Raw genomic sequence first — 23,591 nt, forward strand, 5'->3', positions numbered from 1 at the left:
TTATGCCTACAGCAACACCAACGTGTCCAACAATTTGAATCTGCCATTATGTATACTATATTCTCACCATCTATGCAAGGGTTAATTCTTATCCACTGACTGACTCTATTCCACTGCTATGTGTAGTCAATGTTTCCTTCATGAATACAAATGACATGTGAATCACTCAGCCAGTTACTAAGCTAGTTCAAAATAACTGACAACCTTAACAACACTCAATAGGACAATGTTATAATATTTTTAAAAAAAAGCAGTAAATGTATAAACTCAAAGAATAGTAAAAAATAATAATTCCATTAATTAACTAATTTTTTTTAACTGCAATGACCAGTGATAATTATTTATGTATATTATTAAACAATGCAATAATGTATAAACTCAAAGAATACTAAAAAATAATAATTTCATCAATTAATTATTGTCTTTTTCACTGTAATGATCAGTGATAATTATCTATATATAAGTATTGCGAAAGATTATTTGAATAATCAACAAAGTAGAATTCCGTAAAAGCAGTCAGACATATGCAGTAGATATGTCTGCAGTTGTCGTCTGTACAAGTAGGCAGTGGTTGCCGTCTGTACAAGTAGGCAGTGGTTGCCGTCTGTACAAGTAGGCAGTGGTTGCCGTCTGTACAAGTAGGCAGTGGTTGCCGTCTGTACAAGTAGGCAGTGGTTGCCGTATGTACAAGTAGGCAGTGGTTGCCGTCTGTACAAGTAGGCAGTAGTTGTCTGTACAAGTAGGCAGTGGTTACCGTCTGTACAAGTAGGCAGTGGTTGCCGTCTGTACAAGTAGGCAGTGGTTGCCGTCTGTACAAGTAGGCAGTGGTTGCCGTCTGTACAAGTAGGCAGTAGTTGTCTGTACAAGTAGGCAGTGGTTGCCGTCTGTACAAGTAGGCAGTGGTTGCCGTCTGTACAAGTAGGCAGTAGTTGTCTGTACAAGTAGGCAGTGGTTGCCATATGTACAAGTAGGCAGTGGTTGCCGTCTGTACAAGTAGGCAGTAGTTGTCTGTACAAGTAGGCAGTGGTTGCCGTCTGTACAAGTAGGCAGTGGTTGCCGTCTGTACAAGTAGGCAGTGGTTGCCGTCTGTACAAGTAGGCAGTGGTTGCCGTCTGTACAAGTAGGCAGTAGTTCTCTGTACAAGTAGGCAGTGGTTGCCGTCTGTACAAGTAGGCAGTGGTTGTCTGTACAAGTAGGCAGTGGTTGTCTGTACAAGTAGGCAGTGGTTGCCGTCTGTACAAGTAGGCAGTGGTTGCCGTCTGTACAAGTAGGCAGTGGTTGCCGTCTGTACAAGTAGGCAGTGGTTGCCGTCTGTACAAGTAGTCAGTGGTTGCCGTCTGTACAAGTAGTCAGTGGTTGCCGTCTGTACAAGTAGTTAGTGGTTGCCGTCTGTACAAGTAGTCAGTGGTTGCCGTCTGTACAAGTAGTCAGTGGTTGCCGTCTGTACAAGTAGGCAGTGGTTGCCGTCTGTACAAGTAGGCAGTGGTTGCCGTCTGTACAAGTAGGCAGTGGTTGCCGTCTGTACAAGTAGGCAGTGGTTGTCGTCTGTACAAGTAGGCAGTGGTTGTCGTCTGTACAAGTAGGCAGTTGTTGCCGTCTGTACAAGTAGGCAGTGGTTGCCGTCTGTACAAGTAGGCAGTTGTTGCCGTCTGTACAAGTAGGCAGTTGTTGCCGTCTGTACAAGTAGGCAGTGGTTGCCGTCTGTACAAGTAGGCAGTGGTTGCCGTCTGTACAAGTAGGCAGTGGTTGCCGTCTGTACAAGTAGGCAGTGGTTACTATCTGTACAAGTAGGCAGTGGTTGCCGTCTGTACAGGTAGGCAGTGGTTGCCGTCTGTACAAGTAGGCAGTGGTTGTCGTCTGTACAAGTAGGCAGTGGTTACTATCTGTACAAGTAGGCAGTGGTTGCCGTCTGTACAGGTAGGCAGTGGTTGCCGTCTGCACAAGTAGGCAGTAGTAGTCTGTACAAGTAGGCAGTGGTTACTATCTGTACAAGTAGGCAGTGGTTGCCGTCTGTACAAGTAGGCAGTGGTTGCCGTCTGTACAAGTAGGCAGTGGTTGCCGTCTGTACAAGTAGGCAGTGGTTGCCGTCTGTACAAGTAGGCAGTGGCTGCCGTCTGTACAAGTAGGCAGTGGTTGCCGTCTGTACAAGTAGGCAGTTGTTGCCGTCTGTACAAGTAGGCAGTGGTTGTCGTCTGTACAAGTAGGCAGTGGTTGTCGTCTGTACAAGTAGGCAGTGGTTGTCGTCTGTACAAGTAGGCAGTGGTTGTCGTCTGTACAAGTAGGCAGTTGTTGCCGTCTGTACAAGTAGGCAGTGGTTGCCGTCTGTACAAGTAGGCAGTTGTTGCCGTCTGTACAAGTAGGCAGTGGTTGCCGTCTGTACAAGTAGGCAGTGGTTGCCGTCTGTACAAGTAGGCAGTGGTTGCCGTCTGTACAAGTAGGCAGTGGTTACTATCTGTACAAGTAGGCAGTGGTTGCCGTCTGTACAGGTAGGCAGTGGTTGCCGTCTGTACAAGTAGGCAGTGGTTGTCGTCTGTACAAGTAGGCAGTGGTTACTATCTGTACAAGTAGGCAGTGGTTGCCGTCTGTACAGGTAGGCAGTGGTTGCCGTCTGCACAAGTAGGCAGTAGTAGTCTGTACAAGTAGGCAGTGGTTACTATCTGTACAAGTAGGCAGTTGTTGCCGTCTGTACAAGTAGGCAGTTGTTGCCGTCTGTACAAGTAGGCAGTGGTTGCCGTCTGTACAAGTAGGCAGTGGCTGCCGTCTGTACAAGTAGGCAGTGGTTGCCGTCTGTACAAGTAGGCAGTGGTTTCTGTCTGTACAAGTAGGCAGTGGTTTCTGTCTGTACAAGTAGGCAGTGGTTGCCGTCTGTACAAGTAGGCAGTGGTTGCCGTCTGTACAAGTAGGCAGTGGTTTCTGTCTGTACAAGTAGGCAGTGGTTGCCGTCTGTACAAGTAGGCAGTGGTTGCCGTCTGTACAAGTAGGCAGTTGTTGTCGTCTGTACAAGTAGGCAGTGGTTGCCGTCTGTACAAGTAGGCAGTAGTAGTCTGTACAAGTAGGCAGTGGTTGCTGTCTGTACAAGTAGGCAGTGGTTGCCGTCTGTACAAGTAGGCAGTGGTTGCCGTCTGTACAAGTAGGCAGTGGTTGCCGTCTGTACAGGTAGGCAGTGGTTGCCGTCTGTACAGGTAGGCAGTGGTTGCCGTCTGTACAAGTAGGCAGTGGTTACTATCTGTACAAGTAGGCAGTGGTTGCCGTCTGTACAAGTAGGCAGTGGTTGCCGTCTGTACAAGTAGGCAGTGGTTGCCGTCTGTACAAGTAGGCAGTGGTTGCCGTCTGTACAAGTAGGCAGTGGTTGCTGTCTGTACAAGTAGGCAGTGGTTACTATCTGTACAAGTAGGCAGTGGTTGCCGTCTGTACAAGTAGGCAGTGGTTGACGTCTGTACAAGTAGGCAGTGGTTGCCGTCTGTACAGGTAGGCAGTGGTTGTCGTCTGTACAAGTAGGCAGTGGTTGTCGTCTGTACAAGTAGGCAGTGGTTGTCGTCTGTACAAGTAGGCAGTGGTTGTCGTCTGTACAAGTAGGCAGTTGTTGCCGTCTGTACAAGTAGGCAGTGGTTGCCGTCTGTACAAGTAGGCAGTTGTTGCCGTCTGTACAAGTAGGCAGTGGTTGCCGTCTGTACAAGTAGGCAGTGGTTGCCGTCTGTACAAGTAGGCAGTGGTTGCCGTCTGTACAAGTAGGCAGTGGTTGCCGTCTGTACAAGTAGGCAGTGGTTGCCGTCTGTACAAGTAGGCAGTGGTTGCCGTCTGTACAGGTAGGCAGTGGTTGCCGTCTGTACAGGTAGGCAGTGGTTGCCGTCTGTACAGGTAGGCAGTGGTTGCCGTCTGTACAGGTAGGCAGTGGTTGCCGTCTGTACAAGTAGGCAGTGGTTGCCGTCTGTACAGGTAGGCAGTGGTTGCCGTCTGTACAAGTAGGCAGTTGTTGCCGTCTGCACAAGTAGGCAGTGGTTTCTGTCTGTACAAGTAGGCAGTGGTTGCCGTCTGTACAAGTAGGCAGTGGTTGCCGTCTGTACAAGTAGGCAGTTGTTGCCGTCTGTACAAGTAGGCAGTGGTTGCCGTCTGTACAAGTAGGCAGTGGTTGCCGTCTGTACAGGTAGGCAGTGGTTGCCGTCTGTACAAGTAGGCAGTTGTTGCCGTCTGTACAAGTAGGCAGTGGTTGCCGTCTGTACAGGTAGGCAGTGGTTGCCGTCTGTACAAGTAGGCAGTGGTTTCTGTCTGTACAAGTAGGCAGTGGTTGCCGTCTGTACAAGTAGGCAGTTATTGCCGTCTGTACAAGTAGGCAGTGGTTACTATCTGTACAAGTAGGCAGTGGTTGCCGTCTGTACAGGTAGGCAGTGGTTGCCGTCTGTACAAGTAGGCAGTTGTTGCCGTCTGTACAAGTAGGCAGTGGTTTCTGTCTGTACAAGTAGGCAGTGGTTGCTGTCTGTACAAGTAGGCAGTGGTTGCCGTCTGTACAAGTAGGCAGTTGTTGCCGTCTGTACAAGTAGGCAGTGGTTGCCGTCTGTACAAGTAGGCAGTGGTTGCCGTCTGTACAGGTAGGCAGTGGTTGCCGTCTGTACAAGTAGGCAGTTGTTGCCGTCTGTACAAGTAGGCAGTGGTTTCTGTCTGTACAAGTAGGCAGTGGTTGCTGTCTGTACAAGTAGGCAGTGGTTGCCGTCTGTACAAGTAGGCAGTTGTTGCCGTCTGTACAAGTAGGCAGTGGTTGCCGTCTGTACAAGTAGGCAGTGGTTGCCGTCTGTACAGGTAGGCAGTGGTTGCCGTCTGTACAAGTAGGCAGTTGTTGCCGTCTGTACAGGTAGGCAGTGGTTGCCGTCTGTACAGGTAGGCAGTGGTTGCCGTCTGTACAAGTAGGCAGTGGTTGCCGTCTGTACAAGTAGGCAGTTGTTGCCGTCTGTACAAGTAGGCAGTGGTTGCCGTCTGTACAGGTGGGCAGTGGTTGCCGTCTGTACAGGTAGGCAGTGGTTGCCGTCTGTACAAGTAGGCAGTTGTTGCCGTCTGTACAAGTAGGCAGTGGTTTCTGTCTGTACAAGTAGGCAGTGGTTGCCGTCTGTACAAGTAGGCAGTGGTTGCCGTCTGTACAAGTAGGCAGTGGTTGCCGTCTGTACAGGTAGGCAGTGGTTGCCGTCTGTACAAGTAGGCAGTGGTTGCCGTCTGTACAAGTAGTCAGTAGTAGTCTGTACAAGTAGTCAGTAGTAGTCTGTACAAGTAGGCAGTGGTTGCCGTCTGTACAAGTAGGCAGTGGTTGCCGTCTGTACAAGTAGGCAGTGGTTGCCGTCTGTACAGGTAGGCAGTGGTTGCCGTCTGTACAAGTAGGCAGTGGTTGCCGTCTGTACAAGTAGGCAGTGGTTGCCGTCTGTACAAGTAGGCAGTGGTTGCCGTCTGTACAGGTAGGCAGTGGTTGCCGTCTGTACAGGTAGGCAGTTGTTGCCGTCTGTACAAGTAGGCAGTGGTTTCTGTCTGTACAAGTAGGCAGTGGTTGCCGTCTGTACAAGTAGGCAGTGGTTTCTGTCTGTACAAGTAGGCAGTGGTTGCCGTCTGTACAAGTAGGCAGTGGTTGCTTTCTGTACAAGTAGGCAGTGGTTGCCGTCTGTACAAGTAGGCAGTGGTTACTATCTGTACAAGTAGGCAGTGGTAGCCGTCTGTACAAGTAGGCAGTGGTTGCCGTCTGTACAAGTAGGCAGTGGTTGTCGTCTGTACAAGTAGGCAGTGGTTGTCGTCTGTACAAGTAGGCAGTGGTTGCCGTCTGTACAAGTAGGCAGTGGTTACTATCTGTACAGGTAGGCAGTGGTTGCCGTCTGTACAAGTAGGCAGTGGTTGCCGTCTGTACAAGTAGGCAGTGGTTGCCGTCTGTACAAGTAGGCAGTGGTTACTATCTGTACAGGTAGGCAGTGGTTGCCGTCTGTACAAGTAGGCAGTGGTTGCCGTCTGTACAAGTAGGCAGTGGTTGCCGTCTGTACAAGTAGGCAGTGGTTGCCGTCTGTACAGGTAGGCAGTGGTTGCCGTCTGTACAAGTAGGCAGTGGTTGCCGTCTGTACAGGTAGGCAGTGGTTGCCGTCTGTACAAGTAGGCAGTGGTTGCCGTCTGTACAAGTAGGCAGTGGTTGCCGTCTGTACAAGTAGGCAGTGGTTGCCGTCTGTACAAGTAGGCAGTGGTTGCCGTCTGTACAAGTAGGCAGTGGTTTCTGTCTGTACAAGTAGGCAGTGGTTTCTGTCTGTACAAGTAGGCAGTGGTTGCCGTCTGTACAAGTAGGCAGTGGTTGCCGTCTGTACAAGTAGGCAGTGGTTGCCGTCTGTACAAGTAGGCAGTGGTTTCTGTCTGTACAAGTAGGCAGTGGTTACTATTTGTACAAGTAGGCAGTGGTTGCCGTCTGTACAAGTAGGCAGTGGTTGCCGTCTGTACAAGTAGGCAGTGGTTGCCGTCTGTACAAGTAGGCAGTGGTTGCCGTCTGTACAAGTAGGCAGTGGTTGCCGTCTGTACAGGTAGGCAGTGGTTGCCGTCTGTACAAGTAGGCAGTGGTTGCCGTCTGTACAAGTAGGCAGTGGTTTCTGTCTGTACAAGTAGGCAGTGGTTGCCGTCTGTACAAGTAGGCAGTGGTTGCCGTCTGTACAAGTAGGCAGTGGTTGCCGTCTGTACAAGTAGGCAGTGGTTTCTGTCTGTACAAGTAGGCAGTGGTTACTATTTGTACAAGTAGGCAGTGGTTGCCGTCTGTACAAGTAGGCAGTGGTTGCCGTCTGTACAAGTAGGCAGTGGTTGCCGTCTGTACAAGTAGGCAGTGGTTGCCGTCTGTACAAGTAGGCAGTGGTTGCCGTCTGTACAGGTAGGCAGTGGTTGCCGTCTGTACAAGTAGGCAGTTGTTGCCGTCTGTACAAGTAGGCAGTGGTTTCTGTCTGTACAAGTAGGCAGTGGTTGCCGTCTGTACAAGTAGGCAGTGGTTGCCGTCTGTACAGGTAGGCAGTGGTTGCCGTCTGTACAAGTAGGCAGTGGTTACTATCTGTACAAGTAGGCAGTGGTTGCCGTCTGTACAAGTAGGCAGTGGTTGCCGTCTGTACAAGTAGTCAGTAGTAGTCTGTACAAGTAGGCAGTAGTAGTCTGTACAAGTAGGCAGTGGTTGCCGTCTGTACAAGTAGGCAGTGGTTGCCGTCTGTACAAGTAGGCAGTGGTTGCCGTCTGTACAGGTAGGCAGTGGTTGCCGTCTGTACAAGTAGGCAGTGGTTGCTGTCTGTACAAGTAGGCAGTGGTTGCCGTCTGTACAGGTAGGCAGTTGTTGCCGTCTGTACAAGTAGGCAGTGGTTTCTGTCTGTACAAGTAGGCAGTGGTTGCCGTCTGTACAAGTAGGCAGTGGTTTCTGTCTGTACAAGTAGGCAGTGGTTGCCGTCTGTACAAGTAGGCAGTGGTTTCTGTCTGTACAAGTAGGCAGAGGTTGCCGTCTGTTCAGGTAGGCAGTGGTTGCCGTCTGTACAAGTAGGCAGTGGTTTCTGTCTGTACAAGTAGGCAGTGGTTGCCGTCTGTACAAGTAGGCAGTGGTTGCCGTCTGTACAAGTAGGCAGTGGTTGCCGTCTGTACAGGTAGGCAGTGGTTGCCGTCTGTACAAGTAGGCAGTTGTTGCCGTCTGTACAAGTAGGCAGTGGTTTCTGTCTGTACAAGTAGGCAGTGGTTGCCGTCTGTACAAGTAGACAGTGGTTGCCGTCTGTACAGGTAGGCAGTGGTTGCCGTCTGTACAAGTAGGCAGTGGTTACTATCTGTACAAGTAGGCAGTGGTTGCCGTCTGTACAAGTAGTCAGTAGTAGTCTACAAGTAGGCAGTAGTAGTCTGTACAAGTAGGCAGTGGTTGCCGTCTGTACAAGTAGGCAGTGGTTGCCGTCTGTACAAGTAGGCAGTGGTTGCCGTCTGTACAGGTAGGCAGTGGTTGCCGTCTGTACAAGTAGGCAGTGGTTGCCGTCTGTACAAGTAGGCAGTGGTTGCCGTCTGTACAGGTAGGCAGTTGTTGCCGTCTGTACAAGTAGGCAGTGGTTTCTGTCTGTACAAGTAGGCAGTGGTTGCCGTCTGTACAAGTAGGCAGTGGTTTCTGTCTGTACAAGTAGGCAGTGGTTGCCGTCTGTACAAGTAGGCAGTGGTTGCCGTCTGTACAAGTAGGCAGTGGTTGTCGTCTGTACAAGTAGGCAGTGGTTGTCGTCTGTACAAGTAGGCAGTGGTTGCCGTCTGTACAAGTAGGCAGTGGTTACTATCTGTACAGGTAGGCAGTGGTTGCCGTCTGTACAAGTAGGCAGTGGTTGCCGTCTGTACAAGTAGGCAGTGGTTTCTGTCTGTACAAGTAGGCAGTGGTTGCCGTCTGTACAAGTAGGCAGTGGTTGCCGTCTGTACAAGTAGGCAGTGGTTGCCGTCTGTACAAGTAGGCAGTGGTTGTCGTCTGTACAAGTAGGCAGTGGTTGCCGTCTGTACAGGTAGGCAGTGGTTGCCGTCTGTACAAGTAGGCAGTGGTTGCCGTCTGTACAAGTAGGCAGTGGTTGCCGTCTGTACAGGTAGGCAGTGGTTGCCGTCTGTACAGGTAGGCAGTTGTTGCCGTCTGTACAAGTAGGCAGTGGTTTCTGTCTGTACAAGTAGGCAGTGGTTGCCGTCTGTACAAGTAGGCAGTGGTTTCTGTCTGTACAAGTAGGCAGTGGTTGCCGTCTGTACAAGTAGGCAGTGGTTGCCGTCTGTACAAGTAGGCAGTGGTTGTCGTCTGTACAAGTAGGCAGTGGTTGTCGTCTGTACAAGTAGGCAGTGGTTGCCGTCTGTACAAGTAGGCAGTGGTTACTATCTGTACAGGTAGGCAGTGGTTGCCGTCTGTACAAGTAGGCAGTGGTTGCCGTCTGTACAAGTAGGCAGTGGTTTCTGTCTGTACAAGTAGGCAGTGGTTGCCGTCTGTACAAGTAGGCAGTGGTTGCCGTCTGTACAAGTAGGCAGTGGTTGTCGTCTGTACAAGTAGGCAGTGGTTGTCGTCTGTACAAGTAGGCAGTGGTTGTCGTCTGTACAAGTAGGCAGTGGTTGCCGTCTGTACAAGTAGGCAGTGGTTACTATCTGTACAGGTAGGCAGTGGTTGCCGTCTGTACAAGTAGGCAGTGGTTGCCGTCTGTACAAGTAGGCAGTTGTTGCCGTCTGTACAAGTAGGCAGTGGTTTCTGTCTGTACAAGTAGGCAGTGGTTGCCGTCTGTACAAGTAGACAGTGGTTGCCGTCTGTACAGGTAGGCAGTGGTTGCCGTCTGTACAAGTAGGCAGTGGTTACTATCTGTACAAGTAGGCAGTGGTTGCCGTCTGTACAAGTAGTCAGTAGTAGTCTGTACAAGTAGGCAGTAGTAGTCTGTACAAGTAGGCAGTGGTTGCCGTCTGTACAAGTAGGCAGTGGTTGCCGTCTGTACAAGTAGGCAGTGGTTGCCGTCTGTACAAGTAGGCAGTGGTTGCCGTCTGTACAGGTAGGCAGTGGTTGCCGTCTGTACAAGTAGGCAGTGGTTGCCGTCTGTACAAGTAGGCAGTGGTTGCCGTCTGTACAAGTAGGCAGTGGTTGCCGTCTGTACAGGTAGGCAGTTGTTGCCGTCTGTACAAGTAGGCAGTGGTTTCTGTCTGTACAAGTAGGCAGTGGTTGCCGTCTGTACAAGTAGGCAGTGGTTGCCGTCTGTACAAGTAGGCAGTGGTTACTATCTGTACAAGTAGGCAGTGGTAGCCGTCTGTACAAGTAGGCAGTGGTTGCCGTCTGTACAAGTAGGCAGTGGTTGTCGTCTGTACAAGTAGGCAGTGGTTGTCGTCTGTACAAGTAGGCAGTGGTTGCCGTCTGTACAAGTAGGCAGTGGTTACTATCTGTACAGGTAGGCAGTGGTTGCCGTCTGTACAAGTAGGCAGTGGTTGCCGTCTGTACAAGTAGGCAGTGGTTGCCGTCTGTACAAGTAGGCAGTGGTTACTATCTGTACAGGTAGGCAGTGGTTGCCGTCTGTACAAGTAGGCAGTGGTTGCCGTCTGTACAAGTAGGCAGTGGTTGCCGTCTGTACAAGTAGGCAGTGGTTGCCGTCTGTACAGGTAGGCAGTGGTTGCCGTCTGTACAGGTAGGCAGTGGTTGCCGTCTGTACAGGTAGGCAGTGGTTGCCGTCTGTACAAGTAGGCAGTGGTTGCCGTCTGTACAGGTAGGCAGTGGTTGCCGTCTGTACAGGTAGGCAGTGGTTGCCGTCTGTACAAGTAGGCAGTGGTTACTATCTGTACAAGTAGGCAGTGGTTGCCGTCTGTACAAGTAGTCAGTAGTAGTCTGTACAAGTAGGCAGTAGTAGTCTGTACAAGTAGGCAGTGGTTGCCGTCTGTACAAGTAGGCAGTGGTTGCCGTCTGTACAAGTAGGCAGTGGTTGCCGTCTGTACAAGTAGGCAGTGGTTGCCTTCTGTACAGGTAGGCAGTGGTTGCCGTCTGTACAAGTAGGCAGTGGTTGCCGTCTGTACAAGTAGGCAGTGGTTGCCGTCTGTACAGGTAGGCAGTTGTTGCCGTCTGTACAAGTAGGCAGTGGTTTCTGTCTGTACAAGTAGGCAGTGGTTGCCGTCTGTACAAGTAGGCAGTGGTTTCTGTCTGTACAAGTAGGCAGTGGTTGCCGTCTGTACAAGTAGGCAGTGGTTGCCGTCTGTACAAGTAGGCAGTGGTTACTATCTGTACAAGTAGGCAGTGGTAGCCGTCTGTACAAGTAGGCAGTGGTTGCCGTCTGTACAAGTAGGCAGTGGTTGTCGTCTGTACAAGTAGGCAGTGGTTGTCGTCTGTACAAGTAGGCAGTGGTTGCCGTCTGTACAGGTAGGCAGTGGTTACTATCTGTACAGGTAGGCAGTGGTTGCCGTCTGTACAAGTAGGCAGTGGTTGCCGTCTGTACAAGTAGGCAGTGGTTGCCGTCTGTACAAGTAGGCAGTGGTTACTATCTGTACAGGTAGGCAGTGGTTGCCGTCTGTACAAGTAGGCAGTGGTTGCCGTCTGTACAAGTAGGCAGTGGTTGCCGTCTGTACAGGTAGGCAGTGGTTGCCGTCTGTACAGGTAGGCAGTGGTTGCCGTCTGTACAGGTAGGCAGTGGTTGCCGTCTGTACAGGTAGGCAGTGGTTGCCGTCTGTACAAGTAGGCAGTGGTTGCCGTCTGTACAAGTAGGCAGTGGTTGCCGTCTGTACAAGTAGGCAGTGGTTGCCGTCTGTACAAGTAGGCAGTGGTTGCCGTCTGTACAAGTAGGCAGTGGTTGCCGTCTGTACAAGTAGGCAGTGGTTGCCGTCTGTACAAGTAGGCAGTGGTTTCCGTCTGTACAAGTAGGCAGTGGTTGCCGTCTGTACAAGTAGGCAGTGGTTGCCGTCTGTACAAGTAGGCAGTGGTTGCCGTCTGTACAAGTAGGCAGTGGTTGCCGTCTGTACAAGTAGGCAGTGGTTGCCGTCTGTACAAGTAGGCAGTGCTTGCTGTCTGTACAAGTAGGCAGTGGTTGCCGTCTGTACAAGTAGGCAGTGGTTGCTGTCTGTACAAGTAGGCAGTGGTTGCCATCTGTACAAGTAGGCAGTGGTTGCCGTCTGTACAAGTAGGCAGTGGTTGCTGTCTGTACAAGTAGGCAGTGGTTGCTGTCTGTACAAGTAGGCAGTGGTTGCTGTCTGTACAAGTAGGCAGTGGTTGCCGTCTGTACAAGTAGGCAGTGGTTGCCGTCTGTACAAGTAGGCAGTGGTTGCTGTCTGTACAAGTAGGCAGTGGTTGCTGTCTGTACAAGTAGGCAGTGGTTGCCGTCTGTACAAGTAGGCAGTGGTTGTCTGTACAAGTAGGCAGTGGTTGCCGTCTGTACAAGTAGGCAGTGGTTGCCGTCTGTACAAGTAGGCAGTGGTTGCCGTCTGTACAAGTAGGCAGTGGTTGCCGTCTGTACAAGTAGGCAGTGGTTGCCGTCTGTACAAGTAGGCAGTGGTTGCCGTCTGTACAAGTAGGCAGTGGTTGCCGTCTGTACAAGTAGGCAGTGGTTGCCGTCTGTACAAGTAGGCAGTGGTTGCCGTCTGTACAAGTAGGCAGTGGTTGCCGTCTGTACAAGTAGGCAGTGGTTGTCGTCTGTACAAGTAGGCAGTGGTTGCCGTCTGTACAAGTAGGCAGTGGTTGCTGTCTGTACAAGTAGGCAGTGGTTGCCGTCTGTACAAGTAGGCAGTGGTTGCCGTCTGTACAAGTAGGCAGTGGTTGCCGTCTGTACAAGTAGGCAGTGGTTGCTGTCTGTACAAGTAGGCAGTGGTTGTCTGTACAAGTAGGCAGTGGTTGCCGTCTGTACAAGTAGGCAGTGGTTGCCGTCTGTACAAGTAGGCAGTGGTTGCCGTCTGTACAGGTAGGCAGTGGTTGCCGTCTGTACAAGTAGGCAGTGGTTGCCGTCTGTACAAGTAGGCAGTGGTTACTATCTGTACAAGTAGGCAGTGGTTGCCGTCTGTACAGGTAGGCAGTGGTTGCCGTCTGTACAAGTAGGCAGTGGTTGCCGTCTGTACAAGTAGGCAGTGGTTACTATCTGTACAAGTAGGCAGTGGTTGCCGTCTGTACAAGTAGGCAGTGGTTTCTGTCTGTACAAGTAGGCAGTGGTTGCCGTCTGTACAAGTAGGCAGTGGTTGCCGTCTGTACAAGTAGGCAGTGGTTGCCGTCTGTACAAGTAGGCAGTGGTTGCTGTCTGTACAAGTAGGCAGTGGTTGCCGTCTGTACAAGTAGGCAGTGGTTGCCATCTGTACAAGTAGGCAGTGGTTGCCGTCTGTACAAGTAGGCAGTGGTTGCTGTCTGTACAAGTAGGCAGTGGTTGCCGTCTGTACAAGTAGGCAGTGGTTGCTGTCTGTACAAGTAGGCAGTGGTTGCCATCTGTACAAGTAGGCAGTGGTTGCCGTCTGTACAAGTACATGTAGGCAGTGGTTGCCGTCTGTACAAGTAGGCAGTGGTTGCTGTCTGTACAAGTAGGCAGTGGTTGCCGTCTGTACAAGTAGGCAGTGGTTGCCGTCTGTACAAGTAGGCAGTGGTTGCCGTCTGTACAAGTAGGCAGTGGTTGCCGTCTGTACAAGTAGGCAGTGGTTGCTGTCTGTACAAGTAGGCAGTGGTTGTCTGTACAAGTAGGCAGTGGTTGCCGTCTGTACAAGTAGGCAGTGGTTGCCGTCTGTACAAGTAGGCAGTGGTTGCCGTCTGTACAGGTAGGCAGTGGTTGCCGTCTGTACAAGTAGGCAGTGGTTGCCGTCTGTACAAGTAGGCAGTGGTTACTATCTGTACAAGTAGGCAGTGGTTGCCGTCTGTACAGGTAGGCAGTGGTTGCCGTCTGTACAAGTAGGCAGTGGTTGCCGTCTGTACAAGTAGGCAGTGGTTACTATCTGTACAAGTAGGCAGTGGTTGCCGTCTGTACAAGTAGGCAGTGGTTTCTGTCTGTACAAGTAGGCAGTGGTTGCCGTCTGTACAAGTAGGCAGTGGTTGCCGTCTGTACAAGTAGGCAGTGGTTGCCGTCTGTACAAGTAGGCAGTGGTTGCCGTCTGTACAAGTAGGCAGTGGTTGCCGTCTGTACAAGTAGGCAGTGGTTGCCATCTGTACAAGTAGGCAGTGGTTGCCGTCTGTACAAGTAGGCAGTGGTTGCTGTCTGTACAAGTAGGCAGTGGTTGCCGTCTGTACAAGTAGGCAGTGGTTGCCGTCTGTACAAGTAGGCAGTGGTTGCCATCTGTACAAGTAGGCAGTGGTTGCCGTCTGTACAAGTACATGTAGGCAGTGGTTGCCGTCTGTACAAGTAGGCAGTGGTTGCCATCTGTACAAGTAGGCAGTGGTTGCCGTCTGTACAAGTACATGTAGGCAGTGGTTGCCGTCTGTACAAGTAGGCAGTGGTTGCTGTCTGTACAAGTAGGCAGTGGTTGCCATCTGTACAAGTAGGCAGTGGTTGCCGTCTGTACAAGTACATGTAGGCAGTGGTTGCCGTCTGTACAAGTAGGCAGTGGTTGCCATCTGTACAAGTAGGCAGTGGTTGCCGTCTGTACAAGTACATGTAGGCAGTGGTTGCCGTCTGTACAAGTACATGTAGGCAGTGGTTGCCGTCTGTACAAGTAGGCAGTGGTTGCTGTCTGTACAAGTAGGCAGTGGTTGCCATCTGTACAAGTAGGCAGTGGTTGCCGTCTGTACAAGTACATGTAGGCAGTGGTTGCCGTCTGTACAAGTAGGCAGTGGTTGCCGTCTGTACAAGTAGGCAGTGGTTGCTGTCTGTACAAGTAGGCAGTGGTTGCCGTCTGTACAAGTAGGCAGTTTTATACTCAGTAATATAAGTATACCAATTTGAATACCAAGTGTGTGGCATTGCTAAGGTTAGGTGCACTTGTCACAAAAAACACAATTGTTACAATTTATGTACAGTGTATGCTATTGGCGATATAATTAAGCAAATGAATGCTTTTCAACTGAAGAATAAAATACAATAATGTCAAAATAAAAATGATGAAATACTAATGCATGTTTCCATGGCAGCAACACTGTGTCAATAAATGAGTATATAATTGATCCTCAGTTAAAGTGAATTGATAAAAGTTAACTATCAATTTGAGAAAAAATAAGATAAATTGCCATAATTGAACTGACTCAGTGTGTATGATGAGATTGATGACAAGGGATTTCCATATTGTAAACTACAGCAGTCCAATTATTGTGGTGAGTGTTCATCCACATGAATAGTTACTAATAGAGTAAAAATGAAATAATAATTGAACAAATTAAATTAAAATATTGGGTTACACCATTCACCATTCATTATAAGAGGGTTAAAACAGAAAAGATATAATATATGGAATAAAATGATACTTATCAACACTTCAATGTAATGATATATCTTGGCATTAAATACAATACATTTATTAGCTTTAATTATTATTTGTATATTATGATTGTTTTAGTGTGAGAATAATAATTGCTGTTCATTATGCAGATTGGCCTTACAAATCAATAATTTCTTTCCCCGGATCACCAAATAACCTATACTAAATATCAACAGGGTATGAACTTCACAGATATATCAAAGGCGCCAACAATTTATTTTGGTGCCCATTGACAGAAAATTCAGATATTTATGTATTCTGTGATGCTATGGCAATTTTATTAAATTTAGTATTGAATCAAAGAAAGCTTAGAAAAAACTCGCCTGTGCTGAGAGTATTGAAGACACATTAAAAATTAATAAAAAATTACTTGTATCTGAGATATTGATGGAAAAGCTGAAAACTAATTATGTAAATCAGGTAACTAATATGAACAGAACAAAAAAATTATGAATTATTATGCTAATTAGAGAAATAATATGAACAAATTTTAACCCAGATTAATAAGCATAAATATTTACCAAAACTAATTGGGTCTCTGCATAGTTCTCTTTAAAAGTTTCATTAAAATCCAATTCGTGGTTCTTTATATATCAGTGGAACATTATGCAAATTAGGTAATCAATAACTAAACTAATCAGGTCTCTGCATAGTCCTAGAAGATCGAAGTATCACTGAAGAAAATAATGATTAGTACTTTAAATATCAGGCAAAAAGCTGAAAATTAACTAATTATGCTAATAAGTTAATTAATATGCACAAATATTTACCCAAAAACTAATCAGGGGTCTGCACACTCCTTAAGTAACTATGTACAAAGTGTCATTGAAATGTGATGATCACTACTTGAAATATCAAAAACTGAAAATTAATTAATTATGCAAATTAGGTAATTAATATGTACTGATATTAGCCAAAAATTGATTAATCATTATGCAAATTAGGCAATTAATATTGCACGGATTTTTACCCAAAGCTAATCAAATCTGCGCATTAGTTTGGAGCATCTATGTGCCAAGTTTCAACAAAATCCAATGAGTGGTTTTTTAGATATCAGTAGAACAGTCATGGAACAGCTAAAAATCAGCTAATTATCATGCAAATTAGGTAATTAATATGCATGGATTTTTACCAAAACCTAATCAAATAGTTCTATGCACCAAGTTTCATCAAAAATCAATGTATAGTGCTTCGCACATGGGAGTCAAAAAGTAGATTTGACACTCAAAATATAGCATTGTTGACTACAAGAAGTCAAAGGTAATACATCTGTATATCAACTCTGACTGGAGTCAATATTTGTAAAATTATATCAAATAAACATTTTGTAAAAAAGCTGCATGGTAATAACAAGCTTTGTGCACTTACACAAAAATGTGCTGAGAAGTATTAGAAAGAACTCCTGTGTGCTGAGAGTATTAGAAAGAACTCCTGTGTGCTGAGAGTATTAGAAAGAACTCCTGTGTGCTGAGAGTATTAGAAAGAACTCCTGTGTGCTGAGAGTATTAGAAAGAACTCCTGTGTGCCGAGAGTATTAGAAAGAACTCCTGTGTGCTGAGAGTATTAGAAAGAACTCCTGTGTGCTGAGAGTATTAGAAGGAACTCCTGTGTACTGAGAAGTATTAGAAAGAACTCCTGTGTGCTGAGAGTATTAGAAAGAACTCCTATGTGCTGAGAAGTATTAGAAAGAACTCCTGTGTGCTGAGAAGTATTAGAAAGAACTCCTGTGTACTGAGAAGTATTAGAAAGAACTCCTGTGTGCTGAGAGTATTAGAAAGAACTCCTGTGTGATGAGAAGTATTAGAAAGAACTCCTGTGTGCTGAGAGTATTAGAAAGAACTCCTGTGTGCTGAGAGTATTAGTAAGAACTCCTGTGTGCTGAGAGTATTAGAAGGAACTCCTGTGTACTGAGAAGTATTAGAAAGAACTCCTGTGTGCTGAGAGTATTAGAAAGAACTCCTATGTGCTGAGAAGTATTAGAAAGAACTCCTGTGTGCTGAGAAGTATTAGAAAGAACTCCTGTGTACTGAGAAGTATTAGAAAGAACTCCTGTGTGCTGAGAGTATTAGAAAGAACTCCTGTGTGCTGAGAAGTATTAGAAAGAACTCCTGTGTGCTGAGATTATTAGAAAGAACTCCTGTGTGCTGAGAGTATTAGAAAGAACTCTTGTGTGCTGAGAGTATTAGAAGGAACTCTTGTGTGCTGAGAGTATTAGAAAGAACTCCTGTGTGCTGAGAGTATTAGAAAGAACTCCTGTGTGCTGAGAGTATTAGAAAGAACTCCTGTGTGCTGAGAGTATTAGAAAGAACTCCTGTGTGCTGAGAGTATTAGAAAGAACTCCTGTGTGCTGAGAAGTATTAGAAGGAACTCCTGTGTGCTGAGAGTATTAGAAAGAACTCCTGTGTGCTGAGAGTATTAGAAAGAACTCCTGTGTGCTGAGAGTATTAGAAAGAACTCCTGTGTGCTGAGATTATTAGAAAGAACTTCTGTGTGCTGAGAGTATTAGAAAGAACTCCTGTGCTGAGAAGTATTAGAAGGAACTCCTGTGTGCTGAGAGTATTAGAAAGAACTCCTGTGTACTGAGAGTATTAGAAAGAACTCCTATGTGCTGAGAGTATTAGAAAGAACTCCTGTGTGCTGAGAGTATTAGAAAGAACTCCTGTGTGCTGAGAGTATTAGAAAGAACTCCTGTGTGCTGAGATTATTAGAAAGAACTCCTGTGTGCTGAGAGTATTAGAAAGAACTCCTGTGTGCTGAGAGTATTAGAAAGAACTCCTGTGTGCTGAGAGTATTAGAAAGAACTCCTGTGTGCTGAGATTATTAGAAAGAACTCCTGTGTGCTGAGAGTATTAGAAAGAACTCCTATGTGCTGAGATTATTAGAAAGAACTCCTGTGTGCTGAGAGTATTAGAAAGAACTCCTGTGTGCTGAGAGTATTAGAAAGAACTCCTATGTGCTGAGATTATTAGAAAGAACTCCTATGTGCTGAGATTATTAGAAAGAACTCCTGTGTGCTGAGAGTATTAGAAAGAACTCCTGTGTGCTGAGAGTATTAGAAAGAACTCCTATGTGCTGAGATTATTAGAAAGAACTCCTGTGTGCTGAGATTATTAGAAAGAACTCCTGTGTGCTGAGAGTATTAGAAAGAACTCCTATGTGCTGAGATTATTAGAAAGAACTCCTATGTGCTGAGATTATTAGAAAGAACTCCTGTGTGCTGAGAGTATTAGAAAGAACTCCTGTGTGCTGAGAGTATTAGAAAGAACTCCTATGTGCTGAGAGTATTAGAAAGAACTCCTGTGTGCTGAGAAGTATTAAAATTAATTCAAAATTTAAGATTAGCCTTTCAAACAAGAAGCTTGGTAACTAATATTTATTAATACTCAAATAATAAATCTGATTTTACATTTGTGGTTTTCAAATGAAATCTGATTTTTTGAGATGTCAGAATAAGATTATATTATGTTGTATATAAACCTAAGACTAATTAGATCATCAAATTGTCTTAGAGTATATTATGTAGTATGTATATTATGTATTATGTAGATTCATTGAAATAAGATGATACATACTTGAAATATTAAGCAAATTAGGTAATTAATATCAAATAACATTGACCTAGACTAATCAGGTGTGTGTTGTGTCATATGACATCTATGCACCAAGTTTCATTAAAATGGGATCATTAGTACTTGAGATGCATGTACAAGTGGGAAAAACAAAAAATATTGTTATGCAAATTAGGTAATTAATATACATGGGACTTTTACCCCCAGGTCTGTGCAACCCTTATGTACCAGTTTCATTGAAATGTAATGATTAGTACTTGATATACCAAAAGCTGAAAAATGACTAATTAAGCAAATTAGGTAATTAATATGCAAATACTAGTATTAAATATTATTGGAATTGAATAAAACTCAATTCAATGGAATTCAGCATAGAGTTGCATTTTAATTCATGTTTAATTAAAGTTTGAATAACATAAAAATGTTTGCGAAGCTTAGGTTTAGTAAAGGGGGAAGATATGGTACAATTATATAAATATAAATTGAATCATATCTTCCCCCTTTACTAAACCTAAGCTACACAAGCCTGACTTAAATTTGATTAAATATTAATATAAATTATGCAAATAGTGTCATCACAATGTCGTATTAAATTGGTTTAAAGTTAAATTGAAGTTTTCACAACATTGGTACCGCACATGTACACACACACACACGTTACAATGTTGTAACAACACACTCAATTAACTTTTAATACAGTTGCGATATAAACTTGATTAAAATGCATTCTTATATTGGGTTGCGTTTTAATTGAGTTTAATTAAATAAAAGTGGAATGTCCTGCAATTAACATAGAAATGTTTGTGAAGCTTCGGTTTAGTTAAAGAGGTAGGTATGGTAGAATAATATTAATATTAATATTAATATAAATTGAACCATACCTTTTTCCTTTACTAAACGAAATATGAATATAAATTATGAAAATAGTAAGGTTCGTAACAATGTAGGTCCTGTCGTGACAAGACTGTGTAAAGTTAAAGTCGTCACAATGTTGGTATCACACATGCACACATACAGACAGCTGCAAAGACACACTGGAGTCTAAAAAAACAGGATCACAAAATTACCTTGGTAAAATTAATAAAAGCACTAAACATTGTTATGCAACATTGAGAACTCCTGAAATTCAAGTTTTAGCTCATAACCACAACCACAGTGTGGTGATAGCAAATGCATGAATCTAATTACCTGGTTATACAAGATATAAAAATATATTATACACCATCTGTCAGTATATATCTGTATAAATTTGGCGATATTAATTCCGTATATACTAGGTCTAATTTGTTTATATTTTCATGAGAGAAAAAAAAAATGCTGAAGACTTCTGCGAAATGCCATAGGGACTGTTTTTGCTTGCAGGCTCATCCTTTATTTTAATTGTGCAAGCAGAAGAATTGATGACATGATAGTACAATTTGCACAAGTCTGCTTTCATTTATGGATCATTCAAAAAAAGAAATCATGCTTTAAATGCTGAAAAGTCATCGTTCATATCAGAAATCATGCTGTCAAAAGTCATCGTTCATATCAGAAATCATGCTGTCAAAAGTCAAAATTCTAATTATGTACCTAAAGGCCATGATATATAGATCAACAAATCCCGATGAGTTCCCACAGTAAACAAAACTAAAATGTGTCAGCCATATTGAATAAAAGTTTGATTCTTATCAGTCAATCTATGTTAAAATGGCCACCATTCGGCCACCTTAAATTGAATTGTCAAGCAAATTAATAAGCATTGTGTAACATAATTGGTTATAAAAGAAATGTCATAGATACATTTGTATGGCAATAAAACTGCATTTCATTCAAACAAAATGGCCACCAGTTGGAAATTTTAAATCCAATCTGAAAAACATAATCATAAATTTGCCCAAAACTTGTCCATACACGAGAAAAATCTACCTCCAGAATGGCAGAAATGCTTGATTTTGATGAATTTTGTACATTAAAAAAACCACCTAACCACCATATACATGTATTTGTGATGAAAAGAGTACAGTCTGAGTGTAACTTAACATTCAGCTAGATTTTAGCTGCCTTAGCTTAGCCATGGAAGGTACTAACGGAAGGAGCCACGACGCCTATCAAGTGGCCAGTTAAGCCTCTTAACTGGCTTATTTCCTTTTGTTTCAACCCAAATTAATCCTGATAAGGACATTGTCTACCTCATCTTTGATGTCGATGATCGTTTGCGATTGTTTACACAAGTAACGAGTTAGCGGAGTATGATATAACCTCACCGATTTTTAATGTGACCATAAAAAACATGCGCATTATGAAACTACGGTCATCACACATGCGCACTGGGTTTGTTTAGGTGTGAAAGGTCAAAATACGTATTTCACAACCAGAAATTCAACAGATAAATGTTTGACTTCACAAATTTCACATGTTTTAATTATTAGCAACTGTAACTATAACAAGATTCCGAGTGCATACAACAACAATTCCTAAGGACTCCTAAAAAATATTATCACAGAGAAAGTGTCTATGCATGCTCTTCTTTCGATACTATCTTTTCTGTTGGTGTTCGCTGATGTCCGGTGGTCAAAAATTTCGACAGTTTCGGGTGTCAAACCCACGCACTGACAATGGTACCATTGAATAATACAATCATGTCAAGCAATCATTGATTACGTCTCATCACCATTACGAATACAAAATTCACGATATTTCATCAGTTCTTCTTCAATCAATGTTACATTTGACAATTTTCCATTAAAGTTCGCCAAGATCCCCGGAAACAACAGCATTCAAACTAGACGCCATTTTCAATATTGTACATGCGAGGTTCGACTATCGCTTCCGAACATGCTCCGAATATTACCGAATGCTCGAGATGGTCGTAACCTTTTGTACGAAGGTGCTAAAAGCTAACAAGAACAATGTTTGTGAACAAACATTGACAAACGATCATGGGGTAAAGCTACACAAAACACAGCAATTATTTGATTAAAAGATATTGTGATGACTTAAAATTGGAAACTTCTAAATCACAAAATTCACCCCAGGCATGCAGTAAAGATATAACCCTAATCTTGTCAGACCCATGTAATTTAACATTGACTTGACCTCATAAAGATTAATTTTATTTCACCAAATAACTGGACAAACTTCTCAAGATGTGGGATAATAACAGTGACAGAATATTCACTTTCGCTAATGAAAAACTACAGAAATACAGAAACAGAATATCTCTTTCAATTTTTTTATAAATGTCAGCATGTTTGAGACACTTTCTATCATAAGTGGGAAGGACATATTTGTATTGTTGTTTGTTACCTTGCCTCATAAAGACACTAGGTATGATGAAAATGGCAGGCAGTCCAAGGCAATGAAAGGATTGTAACACATGCAAATTACAGGTTGCCCATTACATAATCAGGGGTAGCAGAATTGGAAACAAGCATTTGCACAGGAAAAAATAATGAAAAACAAATCCTGCAGTGAAAACAATTCTGCATACCTAAATATTCAGGAAAAAATTATTTCACACAGTGGAAAAAATTATTTCACACAGTGGAAAAAAACGAAATACAGCAAATTCATCATGGGAAAAAAAGTTTTTTCAGAGGGTTTAAAGCTCACTATTTTCTGCGATAAGTAAAATCTGCTCAATTAAATCCATGTGAACATGTAAAATAACAATAGAATTTATTGTTCTCAGTGAAAGGGCTTAACATCAAAATAGTGAAATAAATACAGGTGAAAATATTTTTTTTTACAGTTACTCATTCTGTTTTAAATCTGTCAGTACCGTGACTTCCGAGTTATTGTTGTACAACCACACTGGATACTAGCACATCCAAATAAGGACATGGGTCATTCTATACTCATTGACACACCAGAACAGAAAGTAGGAAGAGAAAGAATTTTTGCATTCCGAAACAAGGGACAACAGGTTAGCTTGCTGCTTGTGATTGGTTCTGACAGTCACTCTATCTCATATTAAAGGGATTGTGATTTTGACCATTTGGGGACATGAAATGTCATTTCATTCCACACCTGAACAGAGACAAATAAACAATCATAAAATATGTTTAGTTTGCTTATGTCCACATTATTATAACATAGTAACAACAGATAATTAAGCTATGATATCAGATCACGTCATCTATCAATAAACAACGCCCCCTTGCCATGGATATGACAGGACGTACACATTTTAAAAGTATTAGCGAAAATTTTGCAATATGACCACGTCTACCACAGAAGATGACAAAGCAGTAGTCTCTTGTGGAAAAACGCAGTCCATGAAATAACTTGTTTGCTACCCCTTCTAAATGGAATTCAAATTACCCCGGTGAAAAAACATTACATAAGTCAATAGCAGTTGTTATTTTGCACAAGGAATATGGAGAGAAAGTTTTTATTTGAATTTTATATAAAATAATTGTATTTTTATTTGCCCCCTTACCTCACAATGAACGGCAATGTTCGGTAATTTACTTCCAAACTAGAAGAGCTAATTGAACTTATAAACTCACCTTCGATAGTTGTTCGACGTCGCCATTTTTCAAACGCAGTTTTACTTTGAATGTTGAGGGCGCAATGCACCACCTCGTTCAAATGCATGTGTAACATATAAAAGATACCTGTTTCACTTAAAACGTCTACATCTTTACAAAGAATAGTTTGAGAAACAATAATATAAAGACAATATATGAAATAATCAAAATTCATTTAGTACATATATAAATATATTATAACAAGCCATGTTGCAGGTTATGTAGAAACTATTGCAAACTTAGGTGGTCACGGGCATTCCCGAGTTTTCTATAGCATTTACCCTCGCTTCTACGTTGCATTGTTCAACGTAGAATAGATGAAATTGGGTATATTTAACATACGTCATACGTCAATAAAATACAGATAATATTGTGTTGTGTATATATAGTCAGCTAACTTTTTAATAACGTGCTTTTACTTGACTCGGTTATATTTATATCAGCCGTTATATATGCGAACACTTTTAATTCCGGTGAAATGTATATTACTAAAGAACGCTTCCTTTTCTGTGTTATATATTTGACAACAAAATATAATTTCCGGTTGAAGCACGTTCACTTGAAATATGGAAAACAAAAATAGCAACGCCACTTGTTGAAGGCTGAACATTTGCTGGATGCAATAATGTGCGATTGCTGCAATTCAAAACAT

At 44.0% G+C, this 23,591-nt stretch overlaps 1 protein-coding gene across 2 annotated transcripts in view; it reads right to left on the reverse strand.

The window, feature by feature from the left end:
• LOC100369727 (growth hormone-regulated TBC protein 1-A-like) overlaps positions 1 to 22,985 on the reverse strand; it is a 61,619-nt gene extending 38,634 nt beyond the window's left edge. Inside the window, exon 1 of one of the 2 annotated variants that reach the window (XM_078012230.2) lies at positions 22,919 to 22,985. In XM_078012230.2, the coding sequence (XP_077868356.1) occupies positions 22,919 to 22,944 (26 nt within the window). In that variant the 5' untranslated portion in view covers positions 22,945 to 22,985. Of the gene's footprint in view, positions 1 to 22,848 lie in introns of both variants that reach the window. The other variant, XM_085502263.1, reaches the window with a different exon arrangement.
• Between the last annotated feature and the right edge of the window lie 606 nt (positions 22,986 to 23,591).

The sequence above is a fragment of the Saccoglossus kowalevskii genome, chromosome 1 (genome assembly GCF_978046115.1).
Source record: "Saccoglossus kowalevskii chromosome 1, keSacKowa6.1, whole genome shotgun sequence".
NCBI lineage: Eukaryota > Metazoa > Hemichordata > Enteropneusta > Harrimaniidae > Saccoglossus > Saccoglossus kowalevskii.